The sequence below is a fragment of the Aplysia californica genome, unplaced genomic scaffold (genome assembly GCF_000002075.1).
Source record: "Aplysia californica isolate F4 #8 unplaced genomic scaffold, AplCal3.0 scaffold00036, whole genome shotgun sequence".
Classification (NCBI taxonomy): domain Eukaryota; kingdom Metazoa; phylum Mollusca; class Gastropoda; order Aplysiida; family Aplysiidae; genus Aplysia; species Aplysia californica.
Window position 1 is genome coordinate 2,052,309 of NW_004797306.1, and position 17,688 is coordinate 2,069,996.

The window sequence follows — 17,688 nt, forward strand, 5'->3', positions numbered from 1 at the left end:
TATATATATATATATATATATAGGCCTATATAATAAACGTGAAAGACAAACATTAATGCTCTCAAACTCAAAGTAGAGTAGAATAGCCCAAGTAGACCTATTCCGTGTGAGAGGTGTAAGAACTATGGGAGGGCAAGATGCAGAGATACTGAAAATCTGCGAATCTTGAACAGAAAGCTAAAATATAGAGATCTAATTTACTGTCACCAATCCTATGAACGTGAACACTCAGGCCCCTAAGTTCAATAACACGCTAACAAGTTATGACGGTTCCCGATTTTACACAAGGCCTGCACCAACGCACACTTTACTTTGCAGAGAGCTGTAGTAGTAATCAAAATTCTTAACATTAAACATTTGCTTCCTGTTTCAGTTTCTTTGTCCTCTGGTGTTGCGTCCAGCCCTCCCCCTATCTGTGAGTGTGTCTTTAACAAAATCAATCACCCCCCCCCCCCCCCCATTCCTGAACTTCGCAGCGCTCAGAACGCGCGCAGGTTCATTGACCAGTCACAATGGCGAGCCCGACAAGACGCTTGTATAACTTTCTTTCCTTTTTTTTTTTGTTGCCCCCACAAGTGACAGCACAGTGACAAATACTGATTTATTTTCATGGCGACACCACGTTTGTAATGCCGAACCTGCATGTTACAATAAATGTTGCGTTATCAAACTATTACTGACAAATTTCTGGGTGGTAACGAAAGCGAAAGTAGATCTTCATTTTCCAGTCGAGTCTTGGTGACACAAATCCGCTTGCCACCAAAACCGCCAGTTCGCGTGAAACGTACTCTCAGAGCCGAATTAATATCACAATCGCGACCGGCAGAAATGAACTTAAAGATGTTATTGGATTTCGTTTTCAAATATTCGAGACCTTTTATGTATTTTCCCAGGTCTCTGCAATTTTTTAAAAATTCCAGGTGCCTGGCAGTCACCCTGCTCCCAACAACTCTCTTTCTGATTGGCCCGCTGTCACGGTAGCGGAGACCCATGGAGTATAAATATCATAACTCAAAAAAAAAAATGGAATAATGCTTTCAAATAAAAATCTGCGCATTCAAAAATTAATGAATTACACTCTTGGGCAGTATATGATAAGATAGCCATGCTGATTTGCTTTCACATGTTAGGTGAATGTAATTTTTGCCATCAAAATTTATTTTTCTCATCATCATTTCTAACCATTGTAATGTATACTTAAGTTCAAAATTAATCCTTGTTTCATGTTGGAATGAATTCCTGATTCAATTTCCTTCAATTTCATATATCATACGTTACGTTTTGAGTCAGTTTTGCTTATATTAAGTTATTTTGTACACCACCTGTGTAGCCAAATCGAGCCACAAGTCAATTACGTCTTGACCCAAAAAAAACTACGTCCGGAAAGAGTTAAGTAGCTTAGATGGATGCACTGCATACAAATCGACAAAACTTAAAAACCTGTATGTGTATAGCAAGACTTTATTTTTTTTTCTTTTGTGCAGAGTATGCCTCATCCCTTTTGAAAACAAAAATCACAGCGAACAAGCTACAGAATCTAACCTATAAAAAATTCAAGAGGACAGAGAACAAGACAAAATATGTAACTACATCATGAAACAATTTACAAGTAACATAAACTGTACTAGGGTAAATCGAAAGCAAGGTGCGTATCTCTGCTTGAAAATTTCTGCAATAAATTAATTCCATCAACTTCTCCTTGATCAAATGAAAAAGTGTCCGTCGCAGATCAAAATTCCGTTCCAAAATACCATGTATGACCAAAGTCGTTATTTTCAGACCTGAACTCTTCAGTCTACACAGATAGTAAGTAATTTCGAGCTAGTCTTACCGGCTTCCACGTTACAGCACTGACAAACTCTGACGAGTCATCATCTTTGCCAGGCTTCTCCTGAAAGAAAAATAACAATACAACCATAGAGAATTTTTAAAATTTCTTTATTCAAACATGTGTAGGCCTACCCGTTCTTGGGTTCTCATCAGAGAAACCATATCTTTGCCATTACTTTATCCACATATATGCAATTGTGCTTCTTTTAGTTTATACATATTATGTGCATGTGCTTGGAAAATTAAAAGACACAGAAAAAAGCCAAAGTAATTAATACTTTCAGGTTGATTCAAGAGTTGAAATATCATTACTTATTCTAGTCACATAGTGAAATACTCTATGATACATTATTGAAAATAAAATCTAAAATTTCAAATTTTGAAACACAGCAGAAGCCACAGTATAAAAATGTGGGTAACTATTTCATGCTGCGAGAGGAGAGACAAACAGACAAACAAAATGTGCAGTCAAAGAAATCAGTTGTGATGGTGAGAGAGACACACAGTGACAGATAAAGACAGAGAGAGAGAGAGAGAGAGAGAGAGAGAGAGAGAGAGAGAGAGAGAGAGAGAGAGAGAGAGAGAGATAACTCACAATAAGTCTCCGAGCCGGCTCAAACTTGTATGTGAGGATATGTTTGGATAAACCTTTGTAGTAGAGGTAGAGAGAGTTGTTTTCACTGCCTGAAAAGATTGAAAAAAAAAAGAGAAAAAAATAAATTCATGTAATGATACATAATGCCTAAAACAGCTGTTCCATTACAGTAGCTTGTTAACTCTTTTAAAACCAGTATTTATCAGAAAAAGAATAAGTGGCACAAATTTGATAAGGTTACGGTAATGGTGCCATACCCTTTAAATACCATCTCACATTTTTTCGAGCAATAACAAAAATTCTCACATGTGTTGCAACACGCAATGGGCTCATATACACACTGTAACATTATTAATAATGCAGGTGCTTTGATTTAAAGTTCTACTTTTGATACGACCTTGCCATATGTTTTGCTGTGCAAACAACCTATTTGGATCTTGAAGGGAGACCTATAATTTCACACCCCCTGCCCCCTTTCCTCTTCATATAGCATAAAAATAAAGAAGAACAGTTTATATCACACAATCCCCCCCACCTTTCTCTTCATATAGCTTAAAAACAATGTAAAAGGCCATGGGAGAAGGGGAGGAAGTAAGAAAAATGCATCTGAATTTGGTATGTCTTTAGCACCTACCACAAGCAATGTAGTCTCCATCGGTGGCGAGCCCGACAAAGTTCTTCTCATTAATGTGACCTTGGAAGGTTGAGATGGCGTTGTGTCGTCCCACACTCCACAGCTTCAGCTGGCTGTCGGTCGAGCTGGACAAAAAAAAACATTACAAATTGTGTCAACAAATCATCTTGGAGAGGCAAGGACAATATGTGTGGCATCGTGGTAAAATAAGGCCCTCGACAAATTAATTAAATTTATCAATTTGGGGGGGGGGGGGTTTATGATCCATTTAAAATACATTTGTAAGAGAATTTTACGGAAAAATGTTGATAAAAGGCACAAAAAAAGTAAATTTGCAGTTTCCAAGCAACTCGAACATTTCTGAATTCATCATCTAAATTCAAAAAGGCCAATACAGTCATTTTTGCATTCAAAACTCTTCAGAAAAACATAACAACACATATCGTATAAGACAAAGTAAAATCTATTTTAAAAAAGGCAAGGAAATATCAAATAACAATAAATCAACAAATAGTGACAGGTGACAGACGTCAGTCAGAAGGGCTGTTGTGAGACTCACGCGGAGACCATGTCCTGTCCATTGAGGAACTTGACATAAGACACAGCCTTCCCGTGACCCCTGAACACAGACACCGCCTTTTTGGGGTTGCGGAGGTCGTAGTAGTGCACACAGTGGTCTGAAACAGTTAAAAAGTTTACATAATGTAACTTTCATGGGCTTTTCAAATTAGAATAGCATTTAATGTAAGAATATACAACAAAAACATTCAAATGGCATACAGCTGTTAGTAGTTATCAGTTAACTTTCGGCATCACTACTTGACCTCAAACTGAATGTACAAGCAACTTGAGGATGGTTATAAAGTCCTTGTCTTTGTGAGTGCGTGAAAAATAAAAGTGCTATAAAATTTTTCATTTTTAAATTTAATCAATTCTAATTCACCTCAAACCTATGGCACAGTAAGTAGCTGAGAACAGTTAAGCAAATTAATGAAAAATGTATCATCATCAATCTCATTTTTCTGACACTTGTGATAAACTTCCGACCAGAAAGCCCAGATGTACATGACCTCACCTGCCGAGCCAAAGGCCAGGTTGTAGCGTGTGGTGGGGTTGAACTTGACGCAGCACACATTGGCCCCGCCCTCAATAGTCATCACAGAGTGAGGGCGGTCCCAGTCCCAAAGCTTGACTGCTCCGACACACACACACACACAACACAGGCAGGGTCAAGGAACAGAGAGATAATAATATTAATAATAATAATAATAGATAGCATTTCCATAGCACAAATTCCGACTCAACAGAAAAACCCTATGCGCTTTACAATCGATATTATTACCCCAGCGAACCTGATAGCATTCTGAAACAGTCTTAACTTCCAGGGAAGCATACAGTGCAAGCTGCCATTTTTTAAGTACTAGATCACTAATATATTGACAAGATCTTTCAATGTCTATGGCCGGTTGCCCATTCCCACCTGGGTGAAGTGAGGAAAATTCGTGTAAAGTGCCTTTCCCAAGGACACAACGTCGAGCCTGAGGCTCAAACCACCGAACCCAAAACCTCACAATAACTAGTCTGCTGGCCTAACCACTAAACTACCGACACAACAAAGGAAGAAATAATCAAATCATTTTCAGTCATAGCATTACGCTTTCAAAAGATACAAATGAAAATAAAACCGCCGCCATAATTGCTCACATTTATCTCACTCTCTTTCTCATCTTTTTTTTCTTTATCTCTTCTCAGTACAATAAAAAGCACTGAAAAAGCTACCATGAGAAAATACAAAAAGACACAGTTTAAAGAGGCTGTTTTACTGCTATTGAATATCACAAGAGGCTGAAATACTTGATCTACTCTTCACAATCAGAGCACTCTTTGGCAACAAATTTCTATGAATTTTCAAAATAAAAGCTACAGTAAATTTTTTTAATAGTTGAAAGCCCACCTTTTGTGTCATCAGACCCTGAGGCCAAAAGTTTTGGATCCATACGGTTGAAATCCACACTCCAGCATCTTTTCTCATGTTCCTGTATGGTGATAAAAAAAAATTTTTTTAACGCGGACAATACAAGACATTATAAACCATTTTGCACAAAAAGAAAAAAACAATTTAGGAGCTTCCCAAACTCAAAATAACAAAATCTATAAATACTACTATTCAAGCATCAGTCTTCCATATCAAAGCCTCTATCAACGTCAGAAAAAGTAAACACCAGGAAAAAAGTCACAGGCTAGACAAGAAACAGGTTCATAATGACAGACCAAATTTTGAAGTCCAGCCTAGAGGATCTGAGGTAGGAAACAGACGTTTTGAATTTCAGCAGGAGGAACAAATCCTCTATAAGTGGAAAAATACAGTCATCAAAGTCATAGGCACATACACTGGATTTATTTGGGTGTATCTAATTTTCTTCCACCCTTCTTTACAAGAACACTTTGTAAGACTCATTGTAAGTTTATAGTCTGTTCCTGTACTGTAGTGACACAATTTAGATCACTTACGAGGGAGGCTGCTATGACCCTATGAGCCAAGGCCAACTTGAGCTGAGAGGGGTACAGCAGAAATATGCCTGCTAAAATAAATTTACGAAAACAGGAAAACTTTAGAGGATGGACGAGAAGAGCCAAAACATTACACCGCCAACGCCTGTGAACTATTTGAGTCTAGAAAGGTACGAGACTCATCCAATAGTGCGATGTACGTCACCTGGAACATCTGTATACGCTGGTTGGTGCTGGTGTCCCACATGTAGACGATGCCGTCGTAGTCGGCGCTGCTCAGCAGCTGCTTCTTGTACGGGTTCCAGGCAATACAGCTGTCAGACAGAAGGGACAAAGGTAGCCAAAAACAAATATGAGTGTGCACAAAACATGGAAATGAGCTGCAGTTTAACATAACTGAACGCTTTTGACAACAGCCACATTTTGCTAAAAAAATTATAAAAACAAGGGTAACCTTAAAAGAAACGGAAGAAGTAAAGTAGATTAGAATGCCCACCAGTATCCCACCCAAAAGAATTGTTGAATTTGTGTGGAGAAAAGTGAAATGACATAGAAAAGGTAATTTAATGTTCAGCAAAGGAAGAATACAAAGGACCTACCAGTAGCAGCCTTCAGCAACCCACGGATAGAAAGAAATGGGGAATCTTTCAATATAAAGAACCCTCCACCCCACCCCTCCAGAACAAAAAGCCAATCACATATAATTATAAGGTGGGAAAAAAAAATAGTCACCATTACACTGACCTGATTTTGGAGGCACAGCTCATCTCAGTGATGGGGTAGTGCAGGTCGACCACCGCCTCCCGCACCACGCCATACTCAAACACTTTGATCTTCTTGGTCACTCCCGCGATGGCGAAGTACTCACAGTCGCGGTCAAACTCAATGCTGAGGGGGCAGGTGAAAGTGAACAGGAGGGTTGTTTACAGTACAGATGCCAACAGAATGGACGAAATAATCAATGCATTATGTACTGTTAAGACTTAATGAAAACAAGGCAGATCAAAGAAGATAGAAGTGGATCACAAGGGATATTTTTCGTTCTGTACAAGAAGAATTTTACTCCCTTTTCGAAACAAAGCAAGTCCATTATATTTTTTCAACCAATTAAAAAAAAAAGATATAACCAAGTTCTTGAATTGTCCAAAGGTATACTTTGGAAAGAATAAGGATGTTAAAAAAAAAATATATATATATAAAAAAGTACAGGTACAAAATGGACCAGCAAACACATGCCAGAGCTTGATATCCTTACCTGGAGACAATGGAGGAGCTGTTGGTAAAGACCTCATGTGTGTAGTTGAGGCTGGCCACAGCCCGTATAGCTGTGTACTGGGAGAACTTGGACAGGCACATAGCAAACTGGTCCAGGCTGCCCTCACCATCTCCTGGAACATCAATTTAGTTTTAGTAGAGGTTTTTCGGGGTTTGCAACAGCATAAAGTCGTATGAGCACCAAGGGGTGGATGTCAACAGAGAAGTCCTTACAGGGAATCAGACATACTCTGCTCACCTCTCTAGCTTCAACAGCACAAAGTCTGCTTCGACTATCAAGGCACCCCGGAAATAGCGGGTCACAAGAGTGTGACAAACATACAAAAGAAGTAGAGGAAAAATGATGATAGTAAAAATTAGGAAAGAAAAAGCAGCAATTCCCTGTTGCAGTTCAGGCACAGTTATGAGAAAGACATTGATGAATCAGCCCATTTACAATTACAATTCTACTGTGAATAAGAACTCGAGATTGTCCCCCCCCCCTTTGGGAAAGGCCAAAAGACACTTCAGTCAGTAGCACCGCCCCATGGAGTGTGGAACATCAATGTGCACACTTGTGAACACACAGAGCTTGTTCAGGTTTTTACCACTTTTAGTACCGTCGGGTACTGTAGTCGCCAGGCCATAGTATGCATTCATTCGCGCTGGCGACTTTAGTCACCAACTCGACCAGCCACACTGCGCACAAACAGAGCCACAGCATTGAAGCAAACACCAAAGGAAATCACTCTATATCATAGCAGAATGATTGATAAACCTCAGTGAATTTTAAAAGCACGTTTGATTGGCTGAAAAGGATTTTCAAAATTATTTAAATATTCTACCACACCTTCACCATTCTAAACTGGTAGGGTACTTGAGGGTTTTTCACTTATGAGCCTTCAGTATAGAAAATGTTAAAGGTGCTGATTGTTATTTAGTTTCAGTTGCCGTGAAAGTTTTACAGCACTTGCAATACACTTAGGTCATATGCATGCTGAAGATTAAATGTATTACTAGAGAATAACATACAAAGAAAAGTAGGAGAGATAAGGACGATAAACGTTTGATGAGAGAGAAGAGCAAACCACACTAGAGCATCCGCCAACCACCCCCTGCATTTAGATGGAAAAATATGCACCTGGAATTTTAACTAAACATTACTGAAAACTTTCTTTCTCTCGTAGATAGTCAAAGAGACACAAAAGAGGTCATTGTAAAGTTGTAGTTTGTAGTTCACAGTACGTCAACAAGCTGATTACCATGTTCTCCAGGAGACATTTTGAGTAGAGAGAGGCGCATCAACATGACAACAATCATTTAGTGCAAGGGGAAAAAAAGACAACAGGGATGAAAAAGAAGTTGAATGTACCAGGAGTGGCCTCTACTCCTTCCCCCTTTCCCTCCCCCAATACGCCAGGAACGAAGTAGAACAACAGAAAACACGGAAAAGAAAATTACAAAAAAGTGAAAAAAGCAAAGCAGCCAGATGAATACTTCAGTTCATCAAACGTAAGCGGACAAATACTACCACAGACATCGTCTACAAGACTTGTCATTAGTGCGAAATTTTTTAACATACTTGCAGAAAAATGATGAAACATAAACTATCTTCCCCACATGGGAATTGAAGTCACATACTTTCTGTAAAAAGTGAAGGACTTCATCATTTCACTTCAGATCTGGCTATTGCCCGACAAGCATAATAAAGAAAAAAAAATAAACCATCTCCTTTACAAAAACTAAATAGTTACAGACCCCAGTAGTACTTCAAAATGTTCACAGCCACAAATCCCAACAGCACACAAAAGCAACAACACCACTGTGTCCTTACCCAGCCCCGTGCTGGTCCTCGTGCTCAGATAAACCTTCTCCAGGTCCTCAAAATGCTGACTCAGTTTCCTCTTCTTCCTGGCTTCAGTCATTTCAAACGAAGGTCTGGCCTGTCAGATGCAGAGTTGAGAACACATCCAGAAAATTATACCCAGGACCTCGAAAAATCTGTTTTCCTTTCTAAATGAAACCACTGTCTATACATCTCATAAATTCCATCCTAGTCTGTAGATATATAAAGATAATAGTGCATGATGACTTTTGTCAAACCACAGCTGAGTAAATTCATGACACAGATCAAAATCTCAAAAGCCCTCCAAGAGCTCATGAAAAAGCATAGCCCTATGCCACGCACTGAACAAAGAATAAACAAAAATTTGTGGCATTTGGACAATTTCATTTCAGTTTCCTAACAAGCCTGACTATTATGTAAAAATTTTTATTTTTAAGTAGAGGTTTTACGGCACTCGCAACTGCATAAGGTCATATGAGGGCCAGAAGATTAGAGATGTTACAAGAGAGTAACAAACATAAAAAAGGAGGGGAGGTAAGGACGATAGATGTTTGATATGAAAGAAGAAACAAACCACACCAGAGCACCCGCCAACCACCCCCATTTTGTACATTGGAATTATCTAGAACATGTCATATGCATACACAATGACACCCACTGAAATTGAAAGCTGCTCTGCGATGTCATCTAACATACAAATTCATTGACAGCTATTACTTTTGAAACAAATTTCAAAGTAAAAAGAGAACAAGGAACCAGTCAAACCTCTCCATCTAAAAAAACCAAACTCTTGGCATATATATCTGCAAAAGGAAGCAACCCCCCCCCCCCCCACCCCTCCCCGCTACTCACAGCTGACCCGCCTGCAAACGACTCTGACGCAGGGCTGCCACTTCCTCCCTCGGCATCTGTGACGTCGTGAGCAGCGACACTTGAACTGCCACTGACACCAGCACTGACACCTCCGCTGCCAGCATCGATACCGCTGCTACTGCTGGTGCTGGCCACTGACAGGGAGGACAGACCTGAGGTATTGGGTACTAGGTGATCCTGAGGTGATGATAAAACAGATAAAACCAAGGTCACTACTAGTAGGAAAAGAGAGGATATCACAGGTCATGGCAAAACCACAAGCTAAACAAGGGCAACAGAGATTAAAGATAAGACACCAATATCTCAACTCAGGATAAGAACACGCACATCCTTAAACAAATATTCTATGGGGCCTGAATATTATGCTGCAATACATCTCCCCTCGACTCCCCTCCCCCCCCCCCAACGAAAAACAGAATTATCAGTCAAAATAATCATATGTTACTCCTTCCCCCATTTTCATTCTGAGCTCATGAGGAAAATATACACATCAGGGGCAGTAAGGGTTAATCTTAGTGATCTAGCAGTATTCCGTCATTACTCACAGGACAAGCCAGCTGTTTTTCTTCATGTTCCCTCAATGTTTCCTGTTGACAAAAGAAATATGAGAGTTAAAGCACAATACAAAAAAGCGAACACACTCAGAAATAAAAATTCAGACTGTTAAAGTTTATGTATTATATATTCTCACTTTGCCACAAAAACATACTTTGTTACTCATTTTCACTATTTGCACACTGAACCTGTCTTAACTACTCTATTTTTTAAAATTTTACATGTCGCTCAGACATAGTCATGAATTATTTTAGATCCAAACTAAATCTTAATAATATCAACTCTTTATCTCTGCCAGGTCACTCCCAGCAGCTCGTGGTCCAAACCACTCTGCCGGTGAGCGGGGCTCTGGCACATTCCTTTACAACGACTTCGACATCATATTACTTTTCTGTAGAAGCCGAAAACATTTTATAGGAAATTTCATTCATCAGATAAAGAACTATCAAAATGGGTCCACTTGTTTTGATTTCAAGACCAATTACGTGATGTTTTTGTCATTTTTAGATTTAGTACCAAAGAAGGGCCCGGCATAGTGGGTTCACCCCCCTCGGAGATAAAGAGTGAATCAAGGCATTCAATCTAACAAAAGACATAGAAAATACATGTCTCTCAACTCCGGGTCCCATTCTACGTGCTCACAATCCTGAACAAAGTGACACAAAGTACGACACACTAGCTAACTAACGCAAGTACAGTCACACTTCACTGACCCCAACAGCCTGGCAGTCCTGGTGCAAAAGTTCCAGCTGTCGCTTCACCTTGTCCAGCTCCTGAGACAAAACAGTTTTCAGAAAGAGTATTACGGCACTTGCAACACAATTAGGACATTATATGTAAGTGCCAAAGATTAGAGATTTTTCAAGAGAGTAACTAAGACAAAAAAGGAGGAGGGATAAGGACAACAGATGTTTGATAAGAGAGAAGGAGCAAACCACACCAGAGCACCCACCAACCACCCACTGAGACCCAAATCACTAATATTATTGCCAGTGAAGGCAATAACATTACAAAGAGGCAAAAGAGCAATGTACATCAACGCACGACAGCCAAATTTTACTTTTTTGGGGGGCGGGGTGCAGCAAAAGAAAAAAAAAAGCAGCAGAAAAAGAGTCATAGTCTGATCAAATAAAAACCAAAAAAACATAAAGCAATCTTTTCAGATAGCTATATTATTATTATTATATCTCTGTTTGATGATCTGTAAGGCAATTTTAAAACATTTCCCAGGAGAAAATTGTAGTGACATTCTCTGAGTACACAAATACATGCTTATATGCACAATAACATATATGCCTGCACATATCTAGGCTTGAGGGTGAGTGTTGATGTAATTGAACGTGAGAGTAAATGAAAAAGTGAAAGTATATACAGTGTACATCTGTGTATGAAAAAGAGAGAGAGAGAGAGAGGGAAAGAGAAAAGGAGATATATAGAGAAAGAGAGATAGATAGATAGATAGAGAGAGATAGATAGATAGATAGAGAGAGAGAGAGAGAGAGAGAGAGAGAGAGAGAGAGAGAGAGAGAGAGAAAGGAATACAGAGAGAACCAGTGAAAAAGAAAGGGAGAGTGTGAGAATGAGAGAAAGGGGGAGTGAAAGCGAGAGAGAAAGAGGTGAAGTGTATATCTAAAGTTTGTTGCACTTGAAAACACATAAGCAGCTGATCCACCCCCTACCTTTTCCTTCCGGTCACGAACTTCCTCGAGGAAGGTCTTAAGCATCCTGGTCTCAGCAACCTTTGACCCCTGCTCAAGCCGTTGCTTGCGCTGCACCAGAAGGGTCATGACATTGTTGATCTCCCCGAGGTCCCAGTCCTGCGACAGGAACTGCCACTCATGTACGCTCAGCTACAAACGGAGAAAAATATTTCATTCGATTATAAATTCAAGAGACGGGTTACTGTAGCCGACATGTTAAGAAAAAAAAAACATTCAACATTCTCCCCATATCTTTTTTCGAACGAGGTGAAAAAGCAAACCATTACCCAAGAGGCACTGATACATATGCTATTAGAAAGCCGAGAGAAAATTACGTTGGGCAGGCACACGCAACACCATTTTTCAAGAGCATCCTATCTGTCGCAATCCAAGGGGTCACAAACAGTGGGAAATAGATCTCGAGCCAAGCACAGCTGGCCGTGGAATCCACATACAGTACAGGTTCCAAGGAAAAAAAACCACTTATCAATCAGAACATGCGTCTTCAACCACAAAAAAATACTAGTTTCATTTCATTTTTTCATTGCCTTTATCTTAAAAATAAACATGCAACTTCTTTCTCTACCCTCCCCCCCCCCCTCCATCCCACCTTAGACAACACCATGTACAGCAAAACGGAACAACCTTTTTTAAAAATTGTATTAGTAAAAGTTTTACGGCACTTGCAATACACAATAAGGTCATATAAGTGACTAAGATTAGAGGTGTTACAAGAGAGTAACAAACACAAAATAGAAGGAGGGGAGGTAAGGACGACAGATGTTTGATAGGAAAAAAAGGAACAAACCACACCAGAGCACCTGCCAACCACCCACATAGAACAACCTACACCATCTACAACAAAACGCTGCACCCAACGGATCTCAAGCCCAAGGGTGGCTGCATGAACAGCACAACATCTACAACAAAATCAATCTACACCCAGAGTGGTCAGAATATTATATATATATATATATATATATATCACTGACCTGTTTGTCCATCGCATTCCTCTGTTCATCCAGTCTGTGTTTCCTGATCAGCTCTGTCACTGTGGGTGAAGACAATGTTAATTAAGAGGTAGAAACATTCAAAACGGAGCTAGAGAATGGCAGCAATCATAAGAATATTCAGAGAATAACACATTATAGACTATGTATCACACAAACCGGCCAAATCTCCAATTAAACCAAAAAGACTGCATCATTGTCTTACAGTGAAAAATAGTTCATCCATAAGCTGTGGTAATACCCTAAGAGCAAACAGAAATGCACTACAAAAGTCTTTTCATTATGAGAAAAAAAAACCCCAAAAAACTAAGGAAATGAGATTAAAACAGGCATTTTCAGTCTTGGCCCCTTCCACTGTATAATTATTTCAGCAACGACAGTGCCTATTCCTCTTTCAAACCAATGGACACTAAAGCTAAGGTGACCCTGTTAATTTACGTTTGAAATCGGGGGAGATATATGAAGGACTTGTGCACTTAAGTGTGAAATTGGGGAAGATATGAGAAGGACTTGTGGACTTGTGTGTGAAATTGGGGAAGATATGTGAAGGACTTGTGGACTTGTGTGTGAAATTGGGGAAGATATGTGAAGGACTTGTGGACTTGTGTGTAAATTGGGGAAGATATGTGAAGGACTTGTGGACTTATGTGGGAAATTGGGGAAGATATGTGAAGGACTTGTGGATTTATGTGTGAAATTGGGGAAGATATGTGAAGGACTTGTGGATTTATGTGTGAAATTGGGGAAGATATGTGAAGGACTTGTGGACTTATGTGTGAAATTGGGGAAGACAAGTGATGGACTTTTGGACTTATGTTTGAAATTGGGGAAGATGTATGAAGGACTCATGGACTGACGTGTGAAATCGGGGGAGATATACGAAGGACTCGAGGACTTACGTGTGAAATTGGGGAAGATGTGTGATGGACTCTCAATAGGAATGCCACAGCGGGGACACCGGTTGTTCTTCTCCAGACTTTTCTTGATGCAGTCATGGCTGCAACACGAGACAATACACAGAAATTATTATACAGGGCAAAAAGTATCTGCTGAAAACAAGCATCTTAATAACAGTAAATAAACTATATAATTACAGAAACAGAAAAGACAATGAGAAATCATTTCATATTTTTCACAAAAAGACAAAAACACCAAGATTAAAGGTCACATTTTCAGGGGCAATTTAAGACATATATCCAATGTGTTGAAGAAGAGAATCCTTTAAAGAATTACAACTTAAAAGTCTAAAACATTTTGAACACAAAAGAGTTAGCACCAATAACTGACGCCTCCATAAGTGAATTAGACAACTCACGACCTCAGTGCTTTCTTGTTCTATCTCCATTTTTTTTAAATATTGAAAATGTGACTTCTTCTAAGCTCACTCTTTGTCATGAACTGTTTTCACTGTTATTAAAAAAGGAGATAGAGGACAAGAAAGCACTGAGGTCGCGAACTGCTTCTGGATAAAGTATCACCATTATTACACTGAAATTCTGTGAACAACGAGAGTCATAACTAGTTCAAAATAGTAAATTATTTAAATGGCACAATTTTTAAAACTCACCAAAACGAGTGTCCACACTTTGTCATGTACGCTTCATCTATGCAGTCAAAGCAGATAGGACTGTTGAATGAGTAAGAACATACAAATTTTGTCAATATGAAAATACTCAAAAGCTCATTACACAAACACAGACATCCATTTACTTCTTTTTTCACACCTCTACCAATAAAATCCAAACTAAAGGAACATGACATGGTACTTTCTCCGCATTTTTAACAAGTCAAAAAAAAAACAACCTCAAAAAACCCCAGCAACTACAGTACAGCAATAAATTATAATTCATGCAGAACTGAGTGAACGGTGTAGAGAGACAGAGTTATCAACTTGCAAAATACACTCTTGACATCAGTGAGATACCTTAACATCAATCACAGTTATCACTCAATAAGCTATCAGAATCAGCATAACAAGTCATTAAAACAAAATTGCATGCAAAAAAGCCATACTTTACACTGATGAAGTAAAACCCACTAAAGCGTTGAAATTGAAGTAATTATTGTTCATTTCATTTTGCAGCCCTTTTGATTCTAACCTGGAAGGGCCTCCCTCTTTATGGAACAAGAAAAATAAAACTCCAACATTCCAAACACCTGGGAAGCAAAAAAATCACAAAGCAGCTACTACTGTCGACAGCACATTCACATGAAACAATTTCACTATGATCTCTTGATGCTTTTTATACTTATAATAAATACTCAAGGGTGTAAGTTCAAAGTACAAACAATAGTCATTACAACATGTTAGATCTTGAATTAAATATTGGACATCAACCGACATGGTACTGCAAAATAAGACTTCTATTGAAAGGAAATATTTGCAATGGACACAATACAAGCCTTGATTATAATCTGATTCTATACCGGTAGTTTGACCAAAAGTGAACCTTACCATATGAAGTCATTATTGATGCTTTTGTAGGACCCATCCTGGCCTCCGTACACTGGCGTGGCTGGTCGCTTTCGGGGTCTCCGGGTCAGGGGCTGAGGAGTTCTGGACATCATGGTGGCATCGGGACCCTCTGTTGTCTACCGTGTGGCTCCTATAACTGACTAACTATGGATTCTAGCTGAAACAAAAAGTAGTATAGCAAAGTGAATGCTGAATGAAAGAGAAAGTCCTCATAAACATAACATTACATACATGATGATAGAAACATAACATTACATACATGATGATAGGTCTACAAAAAAGGCGATTGGCACTACATCAAAGTCAAATTAAGGTAATCCTTATCTTCTGCGGTCCCTACGAGTTACTACGACTTAGTTGTTTATGCTCGGCAAACGAGATTGCCAGTTAAGTTGTGAGAATAGATATGCTGATGAAGAATTAAATTATTTCTGGAAGTTTTGATTATTTTAGTAAGTATTGAGAAAAATAAATCGTTGTGCCAATGGGTTTTTTTAGGGACAGGGGTCAAGATTTTAAATTGTTTTTGGCAGGATTTAACTTTGGTGGACCCACGGTGTTTACATCATGTTATAAATGCGCACTAGCCATACAACAGTGGAGAGGGGTATCAGGGGGGCTGCCCCCTGGCAACAATAATTATATTTTTAAAAAGGATTTAATTTTTTAAAATTTTCCATCTGTGATGCGGTGGGAAACATCAAAATGACGTGTGTGTGTATGACAATCTGGCATTCCCGTGAGTAATCTACCAGAAGTCTCCGGCGGTCTCATTGCCAATATAACACAAACTTGTAGGGACCGCAGAAGAAACAGTAAGGGTCACCCAAATTAATCTTACTAAGTAAGAAAAGGGGTCAGAACAGTACTGACAACATCACTCTACTTTTTCAACATTTTGAAGCAAACTGAAGAAAGAACAGACTACGTAAATCCATAATATCAAGAGCAAAAAAAGGAAGGTCTCATAAACCAAACTAAAAGAAGCTTTTCAAACAACAACAGAAGTGCAGATTCTGAAGAAGTTTAGGCTATTAATATAAAATCAGCTGAATTGCAAATACCACAGCTGACCCGGTAACATTTAAAACAACACAAAGCAGACAGGGGTGATTTTGTAGTTTCGTTCGTTTAAGTCCAAAGCTGAACGTCAGAGACCCTGAATTGCCAGGTAATCGTTGAGGAGTGAACTAAGCGTGAGACTGGAAGGAAACTCTATTTAACCAGAAAATCCAATAAATTCAAGCAAAGAATGGCCCTTATTCGGCAGTTCCCACCTTGCCCAATTATTTATTATTCGCCAATTGGGGCCACAAGAGTCAAGAGTAGGGGGGTTTCAGGATGGCTTGCCCCCCTGGCCCAATAAAAATAGGGAGGGGGGGGGGGATCAGAGGTGGAAGGGGGGTTCAAAATTTATCATTTGATGTTTTTTACAGTTAGGCCTATGTTGCATCCTTGTTCTTAGTGTTGCCTATTTGGTCATCAAGACTTCCGGATTTTTTCTCTGGATGTAAACAAATGGATCGTGGAATTTACGGAACGGAACTTACAAGATTACCCAGACAGGATGTCTGAATGCACTTGAACTTGAATGAAGGCCTACAGTTAAGTAGCCTTCTAAACCTACAGAAAATACAAACTCAAATAAGACTAAATGACTAAATGATCTAGAAAAGTTAAAAGTCCAATAGAATATCTAGATCTAGATCTAGGTTCTAAATCAAAGATGATAGATATATAATATATATAGATTCTATAGAATTTAGAATCTATTTTGTTTGAGTCACAAGGAGTAGGAGGAAAGGAAAGGCAGGTCCTGCACTTCACTTGAACTTGAACGTTTTTGTCATTTCTTAGACTTAGATTCTGCTCATTTAGCACAGGAAGCAACAAATTATAATTCTGGAAAAATGAACACATCACCAAATGCATCCAAGGATGTAAGTGAAACTGACTGTAAAAATAGTAACTTACTCAGTAAAAGTAAAGTCACCACTGGCTGGCACTAGAGTCTACAAACAACAGCGCTGGCAGCACTGCTGCACAGCGTCAATAGAAGAACGGACAAAAAACCACGAGCAGTCCCTTGCAAGTTCATGTGAATACCTTTGCAATTCCAGTCGATCTCAACCAAACGTGTCGAAGCAAATAATTATACGTTAACTTGCCATTAGAGGGTATCATCAAAAGTGTACGATGCATTCAATGAGAAAAGGTATGAAAATAATCCCTGAACGTAGCTTCAGCAGACTGTTACACCTTGGGTAATCAAACACTATGCAGTATGCACTGTATGACCCCACAGAGATTGCCACTTTGATCAAGATATGACCGGAAGAAATCCAACTTTTCTTTTTACCTCTATCCAAATTTTTTTTTTAACTGCTGGGCTTACAATAAACCT

The 17,688-nt window shown here is 39.1% G+C and overlaps 1 protein-coding gene across 6 annotated transcripts in view; it reads right to left on the reverse strand.

Moving 5' to 3' along the window:
• The window catches only part of LOC101850627 (E3 ubiquitin-protein ligase COP1), a 20,072-nt gene extending 2,452 nt beyond the window's left edge, over positions 1 to 17,620 (reverse strand). Inside the window, exons 1-19 of one of the 6 annotated variants that reach the window (XM_005091846.3) lie at positions 17,453 to 17,620; positions 15,264 to 15,437; positions 14,376 to 14,435; positions 13,708 to 13,805; positions 12,791 to 12,849; positions 11,778 to 11,948; positions 10,812 to 10,871; positions 10,089 to 10,130; positions 9,523 to 9,720; positions 8,659 to 8,767; positions 6,826 to 6,958; positions 6,315 to 6,458; positions 5,776 to 5,884; positions 5,014 to 5,095; positions 4,135 to 4,251; positions 3,619 to 3,736; positions 3,060 to 3,184; positions 2,426 to 2,514; positions 1,832 to 1,891 (exon numbers count right to left, since the gene is read on the reverse strand). In XM_005091846.3, the coding sequence (XP_005091903.1) occupies positions 1,832 to 1,891; positions 2,426 to 2,514; positions 3,060 to 3,184; positions 3,619 to 3,736; positions 4,135 to 4,251; positions 5,014 to 5,095; positions 5,776 to 5,884; positions 6,315 to 6,458; positions 6,826 to 6,958; positions 8,659 to 8,767; positions 9,523 to 9,720; positions 10,089 to 10,130; positions 10,812 to 10,871; positions 11,778 to 11,948; positions 12,791 to 12,849; positions 13,708 to 13,805; positions 14,376 to 14,435; positions 15,264 to 15,376 (1,887 nt within the window). In that variant the 5' untranslated portion in view covers positions 15,377 to 15,437; positions 17,453 to 17,620. Of the gene's footprint in view, positions 1 to 1,831; positions 1,892 to 2,425; positions 2,515 to 3,059; positions 3,185 to 3,618; positions 3,737 to 4,134; positions 4,252 to 5,013; positions 5,096 to 5,775; positions 5,885 to 6,314; positions 6,459 to 6,825; positions 6,959 to 8,658; positions 8,768 to 9,522; positions 9,721 to 10,088; positions 10,131 to 10,811; positions 10,872 to 11,777; positions 11,949 to 12,790; positions 12,850 to 13,707; positions 13,806 to 14,375; positions 14,436 to 15,263; positions 15,442 to 17,258 lie in introns of all 6 variants that reach the window. The other 5 variants (XM_005091845.3, XM_005091844.3, XM_005091843.3 and 2 more) reach the window with 5 other exon arrangements.
• Between the last annotated feature and the right edge of the window lie 68 nt (positions 17,621 to 17,688).